At 38.5% G+C, this 16,311-nt stretch overlaps 1 protein-coding gene across 3 annotated transcripts in view; it reads left to right on the top strand.

Moving 5' to 3' along the window:
- The window catches only part of MRTFA (myocardin related transcription factor A), a 91,315-nt gene that overhangs the window by 23,204 nt on the left and 51,800 nt on the right, over positions 1–16,311 (top strand). The window contains exon 1 of one of the 3 annotated variants that reach the window (XM_032492299.1): positions 9,423–9,700. The exons of 1 other annotated variant lie outside the window; for it this stretch is intronic. In XM_032492299.1, the coding sequence (XP_032348190.1) occupies positions 9,496–9,700 (205 nt within the window). In that variant the 5' untranslated portion in view covers positions 9,423–9,495. Of the gene's footprint in view, positions 1–9,422; positions 9,701–16,311 lie in introns of those variants that run through there. One more of the 3 variants, XM_032492298.1, reaches the window with a different exon arrangement.

Raw genomic sequence — 16,311 nt, 5'->3', positions numbered from 1 at the left:
GCCTTCTGTTCATTCAGGAACCTCTGGCCCTACCTTTAGATACAAAGATGTATCTCAGTTGGAAGTTTCTTTAAGGTGGAGGAATGTTAGTAGTAGGTTCTTTCCACAGAAATGGATTTGGGGACACTTTTTCGTAATGTAGGAATTTGAAATTTCTAAGATTAGAGTGCGCTTCTCTTTGGGTGCACAGCAGCTTTCAGCAGGTGCTTATGGAGACCATCATCTCTCCCAGTCAGAACTCACCAGCCATCATTAAGTATGGGTCAGTATCGGTTGTATTTGGCCATTGAAGAATTGAAATAATAGTGTATTCAGTAAGTTTCATGGCTATAACATTTTTTCCAGTTTCATTGAGAAACAGTTGACACACATCACTGTATAAGTTTAAGGCAAACAGCATGGTGGTTTGATTTACATATATTGTGAAATAATTACCCAAATAGGTTCAGCTAACATCCATCTTCTCACATAGATACAATAAAAAGAAAAGAATGGTGAAAAGAATAAAGGAAAAAAAATTTTTCCCCTTGTGATGAGAACTCTTAGGATTTACTCTCTTAATATCTCTCCTATATGTCATGCAGCAATGTTAGCTGTACTCACCCTGTTGTAATCATGGTTATATTTTATGAATTCTTACTGGATATCACTTGTGCTTGCTGGTAGCTAGTGCATTGGGTTAGCTGTTGCAAATAGTGCTTACCTGCTGTGGTTCTTAACTCTGCTTAAACTGTGAAGGTAGCTGATAAATGGGGTCATTCATTTTAGAGATGTGGTATAGAAAAACATCAGCCAACAGATATGACAGTCAGAATGAGATAATTGAATAAATCTTTTAAAGTCATGATTCATCATTCCTCATTTAGGGGATTATTATTATTTTTAAAATTTACTTAAGAAGTCTTCATACTTAAATCTGCTATCTGCCTGCCTGCCTGCCTATCTATCTTATCTATCTACACACACATAATTTTACATAGATGCATAAGTCTGAAATTTTACATCCTTATTTTTTAAGTGTAGGGTCTTTTGCTTAGCATTCTCTCCTCCTCTTTTTCCTCATTCCGCCCACAGTGTCTTTACCCCCAAACCATGTGAACATCCTAATGTATATTCTCACATATTTTTCTCTGCACTCACACAACCCTGTAGAGATCTATATGCACACAAACACACACAGTGCTTTTTTCTTTTTTTGCTATTGACTTGTTCTTAAATGGGATTGTATCATTTGCCTTAAAAAAAAAACAAAACCTTTTACTTTCCTCACTCAGCAGTACTTAGTGGAATCCCACCACGTCATCTGACATAGCTCAAATTAATTTTTTCCCATGGCCACATACTGCTTCATGGGCTGTATGTACTGTAATGTATTCAGACATTCCCGTAACAGAGGTATTATATTCATTTTCTTTCTTTCTTTTTTGCCTTTATGAAACATGGTGCAATAAATGTCCTTTTTACATGTTTTATGTTTATATTTCTAAGGTGTATATTCTTAGGAGTGGAACTGATGAGTTAAGGAGAATATGTATTTTTAAGTTCCATAGATGCAGTGCCAAACTGCTTTTTAAAAGATGGTAACACTTCACATCCCACCTGCCGTGTATGAGAGTGTTATTTCCCCCACCTCTCTGCTAGATATAGGTGTTACAGACTCTTTAAAACTTTTGATTTGTCTAATGGGTGTGACATGATAGTTTGTTGCTACTTTAATCTCCCTCCAATCAGTACTTAAGTTAGGATTCTTAACAAGTTCGCTGAATAAGCCGTGTGAAAGCCCAGCCTCTTTGGATGCTTGCAGTCACATCTCGAAATGCCACTGAGACATGGGTGGTAGGTCGGGATGAATACAGCAGTTCATTAACAGTAGCAAGTTAGACTTTGGGGTTCTAAGGCATCTGTTTATGTGAAAATGTTGCATAAAATTGAGTTTTGCTGGGAAATACGTCTTTGCCATCTGTGCAAACCTTCCTCCCCAGATCCCTGGCAAATTACCTTGCAGCAGAGATCATTTTTCTAGGGAAGTTTAGCACAGTGGTAAGCAGTTCACATCTGAGAAGGGGTTATATTTTTATATACCATATTTTACCAGAGAATTGATGCCATAATGCACTTTAATGTAATTAAATTTATATTATGAGTAATTTTCTTAGCTTTGTAGTTAATCATCATTGTAACAGCAGTGGTAGCTACTTCCTTTGTAGTAGGCACTTCAAACGGTTATTTCATTTAACTCCAACCGCAGTCCTTCGAGTTAAGTAAAATTTTGCTTTGAGAGAAACTGGATATAAGTGCTGGATTTAGGGGTCGTACCTTCGACTTCAAAACACCTGACTATTAAAACCATGCAGTCTCTTGAGATACAGTATGAAAGAGCTTAGATAAGACTCATGGACAATTTTTTAAAGATTGTTTTAACACAAATATAGACCACCACAGTCTAGACTTTATCAGTACCAGAGGCTAATTTGAGTTTGATCTTTTTTCTCCTTCCCTTTGTCTGGAATCTGGCAATGATGATAAGTAATGTTACTAAGGGTCAACAATCATTGAGCATCTGGTTGAAAGATAGTAGACTATATACTGTATAGCACAGGGAAATATATTCAATTTCTTGTAGTAGCTCACAGTGAAAAAGAATATGAAAATGAATATATGTATATTCATGTATGACTGAAGAATTGTGCTGTACACCAGAAATTGACACAACATTGTAAACTGACTATAACTGAAAAAAACAAAACAAAACCCAGTGGTAAAAAAAAGAAAAAGAAAAATAGTAGACTAGGTGCTGTGGGTATCTGATAATGTTTATTGATTATCCATTGGATAGGGCCCTGTTTTATTTTAGTCTGTGGCAAAATAAAATAAGAAACAAGATGCTAATCCTCTTCAAAGAGTTTAACATTCAGTTGAAGATGGACTTGGTCATTATACTACAAAATAAAAGGAAGTTTTATGCTGAAGCTATAGCAGGTGGAGTGACCAGAGTTTTTTTGAGGTTAATTAGGGCAGGTTTCTTGGAATAGGTAAGAGCCAGGGCTTTAAGATGATGGACATGAACAGGTGGCAGATCTGTGTTTCCTAAAAGATAGTATCCTCGGAGAGTCACTTCCAACTTGGAATGTTTCATGATTTTAAAAAGTGGAGTGTCCTCTGTCACACATCTTAATTTGAGATTCTAAATTGAGAGTTCTGTTTGGTCAAACCCTTTTCTAGGCTCTCACTTAGTTAAGTGACTGCTTTGCTGTGCTTCCCTTGTCATTTTGATTGCTTGAGTTTGTGGCGATGAAGGTTAAACATAAGATCTGGATTCAGAAAATAATTCTTGGTTGTCTACTGCTTCTCATAAAAATATAAGGGTTAGAGGTAATTTTAATTGTTCCTTACCATTAACCTAGTTTTACTAACCAGAAAAGTTACTGTTTCCTAACAAAATAGCTGATGTATTGATACGTTCAGAATCATAGCCTGAATTCTGAAGAGATGTGGCATTTATCTTGAAATTATCTGAGAATTTGAGACCAAAGGAATTTGAAAAATCTAAGTAAATTTGTTTAATTACAAAGCATGTGGTGGTCCATTTTGAATTTTTTTAATGAGTTTTCAATTATAAAACAATGTTTCCTTATAATAATAAAGTTGGGTAGAGAGTGCTTATCAACCCCTATCCAGCTTTGAACTTCACCATTTACATTTAAAGCTATGAAATTATTTTCACCTAAATTTAACTGAATCTTTTTAGTGGGCCTGCACAGCCTTAGATAGTTTATTTTTTAATAGTGTCCTGGGAAATGTTGATACCTTCTTTGGAGTACAGTCTTGATAAATTTTTGTTGTTGTTGAATAGTATCAGGGTCTCAGGTTAAGTTGTTTGATGAAGACTCCACTCTTTTTAAAATTATGAAGCATCCAAATTGGAATTGACTGAGTATAGGAAGCTCAGTAAATTCACCGTCTTAAAGAGCTAAAACTTTCAGACTCCCAGATGCAGATATAATGTAGTTAAATGGCTCCCCTGTGTGTACTGCCCTGATTGGAGCTTGTGTGTATCTATGTGAACTAGAGGATTGATGTCTGTGAAACAGAACATATAACCCTGGTGAGTGAGTGGCTGCTGGGCATCCTGATTTCTTGGGGAAATGTCTGAATTTATAGAAGAAATTAGCATGTAGTACTCTTGCTTCAGTGGAGGAAAGTGAAGGTCTTTTTGCTGGAGAAGTTCTCACAGCTTTCGACTTTGTAGATGTGCAGGATCAAAGACAATGAAGTAATGAGAAAGAACCAGCAGAAATGTAGTTTGGCATCATCTCAGTTTTTTCCCCCTTAACTGTGCACTAATAATTTTGTTGCCAGATGTTAATGTGGGGAGCTTGTTTGGCTAGGGACATCTGGACCACTGAAGAAGAGTGCTCTGTTACAAGGCTAACACAAGCAGTTATGGGGAAACACAGCTGCATGGATTTCTAGCCTCATTAGCTCAGCTCTCCTGTATGTAAAGGGAAGAACCTGTCTTTGTGGTTTCTTTATGCTCTTCTTGATCATGCACAGTACAGCCTGGGGACCTTTAAGCAGAATGGAGCATAGCAGGGATGCTCAGGTTGCTTAGAAGCTTCACTGCCTGCTGGCTTTCTTCCCTGGCATTGATGGCAGGAGGGAGACCGAGGAAGAGTAGCAGCAAAAAAAGGTGTGCTGTATGGTATTAGGTGGGCAAAAAGATCCTGAGGTTCCCTGGAAGCACAATTATCTACAAAGGACTGTCTGCATAAAGGAGATTGTAAACCACTAATAAAAGAAAGAGATGTAAAAGTACAGTATTCTTTTTGTTTATAGGTATAGACTTTTACTTCAGTAAAAAAAATCATAGACTGTACTTGAAAATCCTGTCCAGGCTCTCCTCTACTCCTTAAATTCTTCTGTTGGGGCTGAGGAATCACTGCCTGCTTTCATTGCAAAGGGAAATTTATGGAGGAAAGTTTAAATAAAATCATTTTGGACCTTACGGTCTTGGGTCCCAGAGAAGACATTTTCTTTTTGTGTTGTACATTCTGCCTTAAGGGTCTTTAAATGACCACTATTGTTTTCAAAGTCTGTGTAAGAAATAAATCTTTTAGTATGTGGTTATAGGGAGGCAACAGTCTTTTTTTCCCTTCCTTTTAGAAACGTTAATTGTTGTGCCTCTTTTCTTCTGGAAGATGTGATTACTCGAGGGCACAGCCAGTTAGAAAACTCTCCTTCCATCCTGGTTTTCTGTTTCAGAAAGTTCTGCTCCCAGTGAACGGTCACTCTGCAGTGTGGGGAGCTCTGCCCACTGCTCAAGCCACTTCTCAGTGCTCTTCCTTGTCTCTGGTCTTTACATGACTCAGTGTTAGAGTCAGAATGAGGAATCCCAGGAGAGATTGTAACTGGCTCCGTATTTGGGGTGATGGTTTTTATTTAATTTACTCGGGCTTATAACATAGGCAGATATTACAGTTTGAGAAATCCTAAAGGAATGTTAGCTCCAAGCGTGACATCTTTGCAAGAAAACAGTTGTGAATTCATTAAGATGTGAATTTAGTAATGTTAAACAGATCTTTTGTATACCTTGCTCCCCCTCTTTTCTACACTGTGCATAACTTTGTCTGTGTAGTGGGAGATCATGGGCTGCCCTAAAAGTGGATGATTAAAATTAAACAATAAAATAAAAGGAACCATTTGCTGAACATTTTTTGTACAGGTGACATGCTGATTATTGATTGATTGTCTCATTAAATTCACTCTAAAACCATATAAATTTGGTAATGTTATGCCCATTTTCAGGTAGTAATAGCAAAAATTTGAACAAAGGTCTGTCTGGTTCCAAGTGCAGAGTTCTCAGCCGCCAGATCACATTGCCTCTGTCGTGCTTCAGACGGGTAGGAGATCTCAGTAGATCTCGGGTGGAAGAAAAAGCAATCTGGTTCTCTTGCTTGCTTTGGTGGTTCATTTGTTTACTGTCTGTGTCTCCCTTCTTCTCCAGCACCTAGCATGTGCATGACACACACTCAATAAATATTTATTGAAGGAACAAATGTGTACAATTAACCTTGGAAAATGGAAGTGAACTGACATTTTTGTTTGTAAAGTTTTTTTAAGTATATGCTATATTTGTAAATATAGTTAAGTACATCTTAGACTATTATTTAGCAAGTTTATTCATGACATATATAGATGTTTGAGTAAGAATAAAACATTTACAGTTCTCTATGATTTCTGGAGATTGTCAACAACCTGACCTCTCAATTTCCCTCTTCCTAACCAGCCTCTGCACTGCGGGTCTTGGCCCTCTTAATTTCCACACTGCTGTCAAATTGCCCTTTCTTTCTTTTTCTCTCTCCATTGCCCAAGAAACTGTTATTTTCACACCTTCTGCTGTTGTATATTTCTCTCCCTTTGACTGGAATTCCCTTCCTCATCTTTTTTTGGTTTGACTTAAAAAAAAAACATTCAAGACTTGGCCCTGGTGTCTTCTTAGGTCCTCTCTTGGTGTTCCTGTCAGGGCACATACCATGCTGACGATTGTACCAGTTGGTTTTGGTTGTTTCTTTGAACAGCCTGTATTGTAAGCTCCATGAGGGCAGGGATTCGAGTATTACATCTGTTTATGTCACAGTGTCTGGCACCTGGTAGGCAGACAGTAAATATAGAAGGAAAAATAAAACAAAATACAGAGTATAGCTTGCCTATCCCACCATATGTCTTAGAGAACATTCCATTTTAGAGATGGAGGACACCCAGTCGGCTGCAGCCCCTCCTGTTTAGAGATGAGGGTGATGCCCTGTGGTCCTACAACTTAGTAATTAGCAGCACAGCTGAAAAGCAGGGCTCCTGAGTTCTAGCCCAGCGTTCTTTCATTGTTTTCTTTTTTTTTTTTTTTGAAAAAAAATTTTTTTTTTGCTTATTATAACGGCAATAGTTGTTTAATGTAGAAAATTTAAAAGATACAGATAAACAGAAAGGGGACAGAAAATAAAATCACCCTTTCCTACTACCCAGATAGTGACCATCCTTTCACTCTCCTGGGCAGATGTGTTTGTGTGTGTGTACATGATTGTGTGATGACATCAGCTTGCATTTACTGAGTGATTATAGGATAGGCACTGTCCTGAGTGCTTTGCGTGTATTACCTCATTTATTACAGCAACCCCGTGAGAGAATCCTACTATCCCACCTTGTAGATGAGAGAATGAGGCATAGAGATGTTAAGCATCTCAAGGTCATGCAGCTAGTAAGCGGTAGAGCCAAGATTTAAACCCGGGCAGTTTAGCTCTAGAGCCTACATTCTTAACTAAGATTCCATTCTGCCTCTAGGCATAATACTTCATAATCTGTTTTTTTTTTTTTTAAATGAGATCAAGTTATACACAGTAATGGTCACCCTTTACAGGGGTGCAGTTCAATAAGTTTTGCTAAAAGATAAACCACCATCACAATCAAGAGATACAGAATATTTCCATCAAAAAGTTCCTTGAACCTCTTTGTAGACAGTCTTCATCCCTATTGCCAGCTTCTGGCAACCACTGATCTTACTTCTGCCCTTACAGTTTTGCCTTTCCCTAAGTTTCATATAAACGTGCAGTCATTCAGTGTGTAGTCTTTCGTGTTTGTCTCCTTTCACTTAGCGTAGTGCTTTCCAGGCTCGTACATGCTGTTGTCTGTACCAGTAGTTTGGATTTTTTTAATCACTGAGTAATATTTCGTTTTATGGATGTACCACGACTTTTATTCCATTCACAAGTTGAAGGACATTTTTTTTTCCTTCTAGTTTTTGGCAGTTGAAATAAAGCTGCTGTGAGTATTCACGTACAGCTCTTTGTGTGGTCATATCTTTTCATTTCCATTTGTTTAAATACTAAGGAATGGGATTACTGAATTGTATGATAAGTGTCAGTTTAACTTTATAAGAAATTTCCAGACTGTCTTCCAAAGTAGCATTATCATTTTGCATTCTCCCCAGTGATGTCTGAAAGTTCCAGTTGTTCCTCATCCTCAACAGCAAATATTTATCAAGAGTATTTGGATTCTGACATTTCAAATAACTCTCTTCACATAGTCTTATTAGGAAAAGATGTTGCTTAAATTAAGGACTTCGAAGTTTTTTTCCCTTTCTTTTCCTCTCATTTCCATTTCACAAATGTTGAATTATTGAGCATATTGCATTGCAACGGAGTAGATGAGGGTGAGTGACTCTACTCTCAGAGCCCCCTGGTTGGCCCCTGGAGTGGGGGCCATGGCAGGTGATGTTGATACAGTGGATTCTTGTACTTTGTCTGTCTTCCTACCAGAACAGATTGCTCAGCATAGAGGTTCTTGCTTCTGTGCCTCTACACTGTGTGCGTTGCTCAGCTTCCAAACGCTGAGGGACCTGGTGGGGAGAAGAATGAGGTGGCGGATCTGGCACCAGCTGTGCTGCCAGCCTTTCCCCCCTACCACTCCCTTTAGGTGAAAATGCCCATGAGTGTCATGGTGGCAGTGGTTTCCATAATTAGCTGGGTAGGTTTTTCAATTCAGTCCGTTAGTGTAGCTGCTCTGATTGCCTGCAGAATAATTTGAATGACGGGACTGTGACATCTAAGGAGTAAAATTAAACGGTAAGGTAAGGTGGGGTCCACAAGGTAAGAGAAGGAGTCTCAGGGTTTTGGTGGGCTGCTACTTTTGTCATAATACACTGTCTCTGACGATGGCCAGCTTCTTAAGGGCCTTTATTTTCTTTCTAAATGAGAAAGTCAAATATAGTCTGAGCTATATCTTACAGCAATTTTTATCAGCAAAATATTTTGCTAAGAAGTGTCTGTCTCTTCACTCATTTATTCATTCATTGGGCACGTTTGCTAATTAGCTGCTATGTATGTGGTACCCTTCTTAGTGCTATGATATGCCTTGTTTCAAAGTAAATTCTTCCTTAGTTTCCCCCTTAGTATCTTCCCTTCCTCCCAATTTGATATCTTTCATCTATAAACATTTTGAAAACAAATGTCAAGTGAAATAAAATTGTGTAGTGTTACAGCTTCTTACTCTACTTCAGTGCAGACTTTGCACAAGAAAGGAGGGAGGTGGAGGAGAGAAGAGAGAACCTGGTCATGTGATACTGCTTGTCTGGCAGAAGCCTTTTGGTTCTGAGCAGAGAAACCAACTGTTTACTATTTTGGGTAAATGAGGTTGGTTGGTTGCTACGAGCATTTTCTCTAAGGGAACCCTCTTCTCTTCCAGCTCTACGCATTGAAATCGTCCCAGTCCTGCGTTTTGGCATTTGGGTAGAGGAGGGAGGTGTCTGTGTGGAGGCCCAGTGCTGACAGGAAGAAATGTTTTCCAGGAGGCTTACTGATTCTGACCTTCTGCTGTCACTGCTTTTAATGCCGCACTCCCTGAGTAAAGTTGGGGTCTAGTTGTTCTTGCAACTCTTAGCACTGCAGGAATGAAGTACCCACTTTAACCTAGAGTAATGCTAATCAGATCTTCTGCAGATAATAAATGGCCTCTTTAAAGAGTGAGGAAGGAAAGACGAGTTTGTTGCAACACTGGCCTTTGGCGTCTCCCATCTCCCCCAGCATGCTGGAGGAGACCAAGATTTATCAGCCCACCTGCAGGATTCTGCCACTCTCATGGATTGTCCTGAAGCCGGGAAAGGACAGCTACTCGGCAGTGTGCCTGGCCCCTTATCACCGTTTGCGGGAAGGTTGGCATATTTATCCCTTTGGGATTTGCATGCTTTTGTTTCCTCCCCAGCTTACTGCTGTCTTTTTTCTCCTCCCTATTTCTCTGTAGCCATCCAGGCTTTGGCTTTGGATGGTTTATTCTCCCAGGGTTTTTATTAAAGCTTATTGACCACTCAGCAGATAGATAACTAAGCAAGGACCTGTGGGGTATACTTTTACTTCATGACCTGAGGGGACAGCGTTCAGGATGTTTCACTTTCTTATTCCTTTCCTTCCACCCACGCAGAGCTCATGGTATCAAACATAGATTATGGAAAAAGGAGGAAAAATCTTTTCTTTAGAAAAATGAGATTCTTCCCCTGTATGTGGGTCAAATGCACTGTTTTACCAATAAAACATACTTTGGCCATAGGCACTGTAAAAATAAATAGGGAGCTATTGGTGATGACTTCAGTTTCTTCTGCCTGTTAACTACTGAAAGGAGATAGATAACCTCTAAGATCCCATATCACTAAGGTATCATAATTTAAAATAAAATAACACTTGGAAGGCTTTTTATTTGATTACATGTTAGTTTTGGTTAGGGTGAACAGTGTGGCCTGGCCTTACCTATCTTTTTAGTAACTGTAGAATTACACTCAGGTGTGTGAAAGATAGCAGTAATCTGTTTATTAGGTGAACACCCATAAAGGAGTTTTCCTTTGTGAAAATCCCTGAAAGTTCTGGAAAAACTGGGAAAAAAAATTCTTTCAGAAAGGTTCTGGGTTATGAAAAAATGGATAGTGACTTTATCCAAATTCTATCAAATGTGAATGGAAAAGAATTATCAACATTTTCCTTCTCCTAGCTTGGAAATCTCCTGTTATCCATTATCAGAATTTATATACAATCTCTGGTATTGATTACATAAATGCTGCTTTTCTAAAAACTTGGATTTTTTTTGAAGTTTTGAGATCTCTTTGGAACTTTACTAACATTTGACAGGATGACTTGAGCATGTGGAATTGGCAATGAATGAAACTGTTGAAGAGAGAATGAGTTATTACTGGTGCCCAGTTTGCAAAGAGAATACTTTAAAATACTAGCTGAGAGGTAATTGATTTTTTCTTTGAATATCTCAAAGTGTTCTGGATTGATATCAAAGAAACACCCTGGCAATATTAGAGGGAAGATTATTTAAGAGACACAGAGACAGTAGGGCTCAGGACTTAAAGCTTTGGTTTGCTACTGTTGACTGTGTTCCAGAGAACTGTAGTGCTTTAGATTCCCAGTATGATCATTAAGAATACCTTTGTTTTAAGTGCAGGAGTATATAGAAAATAGAAATGCAGGCTTGTTGTCATAAGTAGGGTCAGAAAGCTAATTTTGAAAACTACCCCAAGCGATTGACTGTATGTTTTCCTGATTTTATACTGTGCTTACAACCTGTACTTAAAATTCTGTATGTCTACTGGATCTTGAGAGGACTCACATTATATTTTCTACAAATATATATATATACATTTTTTAAAAAAAAATGACTATCATTTTGTAAATAGCACAAAAGAAATAGATTGTGCATTAGATAGTAAAAGTATAAAGGTTGTAACACCCTGATGTTACTCCTTTCAGGGTGAAGCAGGTATCTGAAGGATAAAGATAGTTCTTCCTTTAAATACTCAGAGATACTCAATGGAAATAACTTTTCCTAGTTTTGTGTTTTATTATTATAGGTAAATCTCTAATAATTTTTTCTTCTTTCATAGTTTTCTTAATTCTGTCTTATCTTTTTCCTAATTAAAAAAAAACTCTAAAAGCTGGCACACATTTTAACAATTGTGTAGATTTATAGGAGGCCACGCGTGATACTTTTCTCATTGTTTTAGTTGACAGTTGGAAATGCCTGGAAGGACAGGGATCAAACTTTTAAATTTACCCCTATGGCATTAGGACCTGTGGTTTTCTTTATCAGTAAACTTTGGCAAGGGTCAGATCTCCAATTTTTAGGAGGAGCGAGCCTTGAAATATTGATCAGTCTTGAAAAATTGATGTTTTTTGGTTTAATACAACCTTCTGGTCCAGCACTGCCCAGGATTATAGCTGTCCTGTCCACTATGGTAGCTATTAGACACATGTGGCTGTGGAGACTTGAAATGTGGCTGAAGTGACTGAGAAAATGAATTTTTAATTAAATTTAAAAAGCACATGTGGCAAGTGGCTACCATATTGGATAGCACAGTTCCAGACCCTTCACATTCTGACCTTAGGCAGCCTTTCTAGTTACCTTTAACAGACTTAATGCTCCGGCTAAATTGGAATGTATGGTTCTGTTCTTAGCCTTGTAGTATTTCCTGCCTCCATGTCTTGGCTCATGCTGTTCATCTTTAGTTTGTAAAGTCCTTCAAAGACGGCTTATGTGCTGCTGCTCAAGTGAAGCTTACCCAGTCCTTTCTGTACTTGAGTAATTATCTGCAGTTGACTGTATGTTTTCCTGGTTAAACTCTTAAAGCACATACAACCCTATCTTTGATTACACTGCAAACTCTTAAAGCACTTACAACACTGTCTTTGATTACAGTGATCTGTTTTACATTTCTTATCTTCTCCATTATATTTATAAGTTCCTGGAGGGGGTCTTATATAGTTTTTATGGGTGTATGTGTGTGTTAGGCTTAGCCTTTTTTCTTTTTGCTCTGTCCAAAGTGCTTAGCAAAGTGCATTTTTATATAGTAGGTTGTTAATATGCATTTAGCTGAGTCTGCTGAGGTTACTGTGCTTCCTGGCACTAGAGGGCAGTATCATGCCCATAAGCAAAACGTGGCGTTTATCCCAAAGTGACAGATATATTTTGAGCACTCTGTCCTAATTCAGTTTTATTCAGTCTCACATTAATAATTATAACCTTCAGAAGGAGCTCACATCTTTTAATTGTCAGTGATATTAATAAATAACCTTTTCACATAATGGTCTTGAATTAGATTCAGAATATGATGTTGTACTAAGAGACTGGTGAGACGCTTACTGGGTAGAAACTTAGTACATCTAGAAACACTGGCCAAGACATTGTCAGAGATTAATTCCTTGAGGGCAGAGGAGACTTTCTGTGGTAGGCAGCTAGGGCTCGGCACTGAGCCAACAGTCAAGAACCTGAAGTTCTTGGTTTGATCTTGCCAATGGGGAACTTGGCTAAGTTGCTCTCAGCTTGGCAAACCAGTTTCTTTCATTGTGTAGTGGGTATAATGTCTGCCATCCTAACTCATAGGGTCAAATAGATCATATGTGTGAAAGTCTCTTTGGAAAGTATTATATAGATGTATAGGGTTATTTTCCTTCTCAGTTCCTACTACCTTCTACCTAGTACCAAGGCATGTACATAGTGATTGATTATGAATATGTATGACATTAATTTTTTACATTTCAGGTAAAGAATTTATTCTGTAAAAAGTTGCTCAGAGATTTATTGATACAATTACTCCCACCTAGGCTGTGTACACTGAGAAGTGATTATAGTCACAATAGTTTGGTTAAAATATATCCTGTCCTTTGATGTTATGCAGCCTTAAAATGAACTGGATGTGATGTGATGTGTGTGTGTGTGTGTGTGTGTGTGTGTGTGTGTGTGTGTGTGTGTGTAAACTGTATGTACATATAGCTTAAATTCTTTCTTAGTCTCCTCTCATGGATTTATTTTTGTATATCCTCTACCCTTCTTAATACTAACTTAAAATACTCAGAATGAGGCAATTATTGTGAGGTTTTTGGATTCATTATAGAAACCCAGGTTTTGGAAATATGCGTGAGGAGATTTTCCTGCAAGTTTTGTGGGTTAGAAAAGAAGCAACCAGTGGGGAGGGTATAGCTCAAGTGATAGAGCACATGCTTAGCATGCACGAGGTCCTGGGTACAATCCCCAGTACCTCCTCCAAATATAAATAAATAAATAGACCTAATTACCTTCCCCTCATGAAACAAAAGAAAGAAAGGGAGGGAGGGAGGGAGGGAGGAAGGAAGGAAGGGAAGAAAAGAAAAGAAAAGAAAAGAAAGAAAAGAAGCAACCCATTCTGGAAGGAGGGTGGTGTAGTGGTTGCTTTTTGTTGAGAACAACCATTAGCTTGGTGCCTTCTCTAGTAAATCATTAGATGCATCAAATAAAATGTTCAGCTGAAGTTCGTGCAATCTCACAGTTACCACACACTCTTGCCAAAGAGAGTTGCAGTCATAATATCTGCAATCGAATCATTTCCTGTTCAGGCTTGCAGGTGGGGAACTGTCTGAAACTGCAGTCCTGAAAGGTTAGTTATAAAGAAAATGCCTTTGTGGGAGAGGCCTTGATGGTGTTAGATGACAACACAGCAAGTGTGGGGATGGAGAGGGTGCCCCAGGATCCTGGATTAACCAGACTTTAAGGCATAGATCAGGATATGCAGCCCACTCCAATGAGGTGATCTGGCTGAAGCTCTTCTAGGGCATTCAGATATGTGCTGAACACACTCGGGCAGTGGGCCAGGCAGATGGCACATTCCTGTACTGACCTTCGGAGGCCTGCCAGGTTACAAAGCTAGCATTGGAGGCGTGGCTGTGCTCTGGCACGAACAGCCTGAATAGCTCGAGAGCCTGCGTTTCATTTAGTGTTTGGTCCTCCCCAGTTGAGGGGATGCCTTGGGGCCAGTTTGGTTCCTGAGTCCACTTAGGGGTTGGCATATATTCTCATTCCCCTTGCCTCTACCCCATCTTGGGGTTGATTTTTACTGTCTGCACAGCCCCAGAACTGACTCACATCCTCTAAGTGATTCCTCCAGACTGGGGATGACCTAGAGTTAGCCTTTGAGATGCCACAGCTCCTCTGCCCCTCCCGCAGCCTGTCTTCACTGGCCCACATTTTTAGGTTTGACTAACCCTTCCATCCGAGAATAGGTTGGGGCTAGGCAAGTTAGGCTGCAGTCACCTGTCCCTTTGTGTGCTTCGGTGCATCCCGTCGGCTGTGTAAAGGCTGTGTAAAGGAAATCTGCGTGTGATGCACTGCTTGGGCTTTACGTATCCCCACCCCCCTTTCCTGTTGCCCTTTTGATTTTTTTAATCTGATACTGAGCCTCTCCTCCCCCCACTTACACACCAGTGGAGTCTCCTAAGCTATTTCTGTCAGTTTAATGATCCCCAGCTGTTGCTGTAGTTCTGGCTGTTTTCATGCCCCAGAGAGGCAGAAGAGCCACAGAAAGAGGGGTCTTGCTTGTGCATCACGCAGCGTGTCAGACAAAACCAATGCACTTTTCTGAAATAACTACAATGCGACTGCTTAGGAAAGAGAGTTACTAATATTGGGATGACTTGAAAATGCAGGGAGAGGGAAACTATAAGCTAGTATCCGGGACATTTTTAAAATAAGCATTCCGATGAAAGATGTGGCACCCTCTGCATCTTTGTGTTCTCCAAAGATGCGGTAAGTGATAACTTGACCACTTAGCATTCTGCTTCCATTTTAGCTTTAGAGCTGGAATATCCCCTTCGACCCATAGAGTGTGTTGAAGGAGCCAAACATCTAAATAAAAAGGATTCTATGATAGGAAAATGTATAGAAATCATCCCTGAAGTGGTCAGAAAAAGCATTGATTTCAGTTCTGCTTTAACTTAGTGCAGGTTTGTTTCGTAAAATTTTGTGCAAAACCTGCATAATGAAATGTTCCTCTTGCAAATTTGACCACACAAACTTTAGGAAATATGAAGTTGCAGTTCTTCTAACAACATGACCCCCCTTGTAGTTACTTGTATGTTTACTTTTGAGATGTCTTTACTAAACCTGGGGGGGTCAGGAGTGGGAAATTCCTGCAGTAGTTAAATGGGCAACTGTTTTGTAATAGACTGACTTTTCCTTTCTGTATTTGATATTGATAATTTGAACCCTTCCAACAATTTTAGCTGATAGACTTAGCTTTCACTCCTCATATGCTGCGTGAAATTTAATTTTATGGCTCTCATTCTTCTACAGAAAAGAAAACTTTTATTATAACCTTTACCAAATTTATTTTTAAATATTCTTTTAATTTTTTTGAGAAAAATAAATAAAATTTTATATCACCTATGATATAAGGGTGAGAAATTATTGGGTTTTTTTTCTTTAAATACCCATGGAGAACTTTGTATACAAACATTAGAATTTTCAGATTGTGTGTGTGTGTATTTTTTAACCCATTTTACCAAATTTTTAATTTTTAATCACTTCTCTGCCCCCTCATTCTTCCCTGAGAAAAAAATTCATTTAAAAATGATTTTAATCAGAATTTACCTTTTATTTTTTTCTCAAAATATCAGTTAAGTGAAATGTTATTAATTATACAAACACTGAAAGTTAATTTCAAAAAATCAAGAAGCTAAATAGGAAGTACTTTAATAGAAAAAACTTTCTAAATATTTGCAAGCATTTACAGAATTTATATGAGTATACAGGCCTCCCTTATTATTTCAGTCATGATTATTATACCATGCTGTGTGTTTTCAAGTCTATATTATAAAGATGCGGAAGGAATAAGTATTCTCATACAGTTTTAAAGGAAAACCTTTTTCTGGTCACTTCTGGCAGCATAGTTGGGTGCAAAATGTTGGCACTGGTAGTAAAGCCAGGGAATAGCAAAGGGGATTCGAAGGTGCCCGCGTTTTC

The sequence above is a fragment of the Camelus ferus genome, chromosome 12 (assembly GCF_009834535.1).
Source record: "Camelus ferus isolate YT-003-E chromosome 12, BCGSAC_Cfer_1.0, whole genome shotgun sequence".
NCBI classification, from domain to species: Eukaryota; Metazoa; Chordata; class Mammalia; order Artiodactyla; family Camelidae; genus Camelus; species Camelus ferus.
This window is presented reverse-complemented; position numbering and strand designations above follow the sequence as displayed.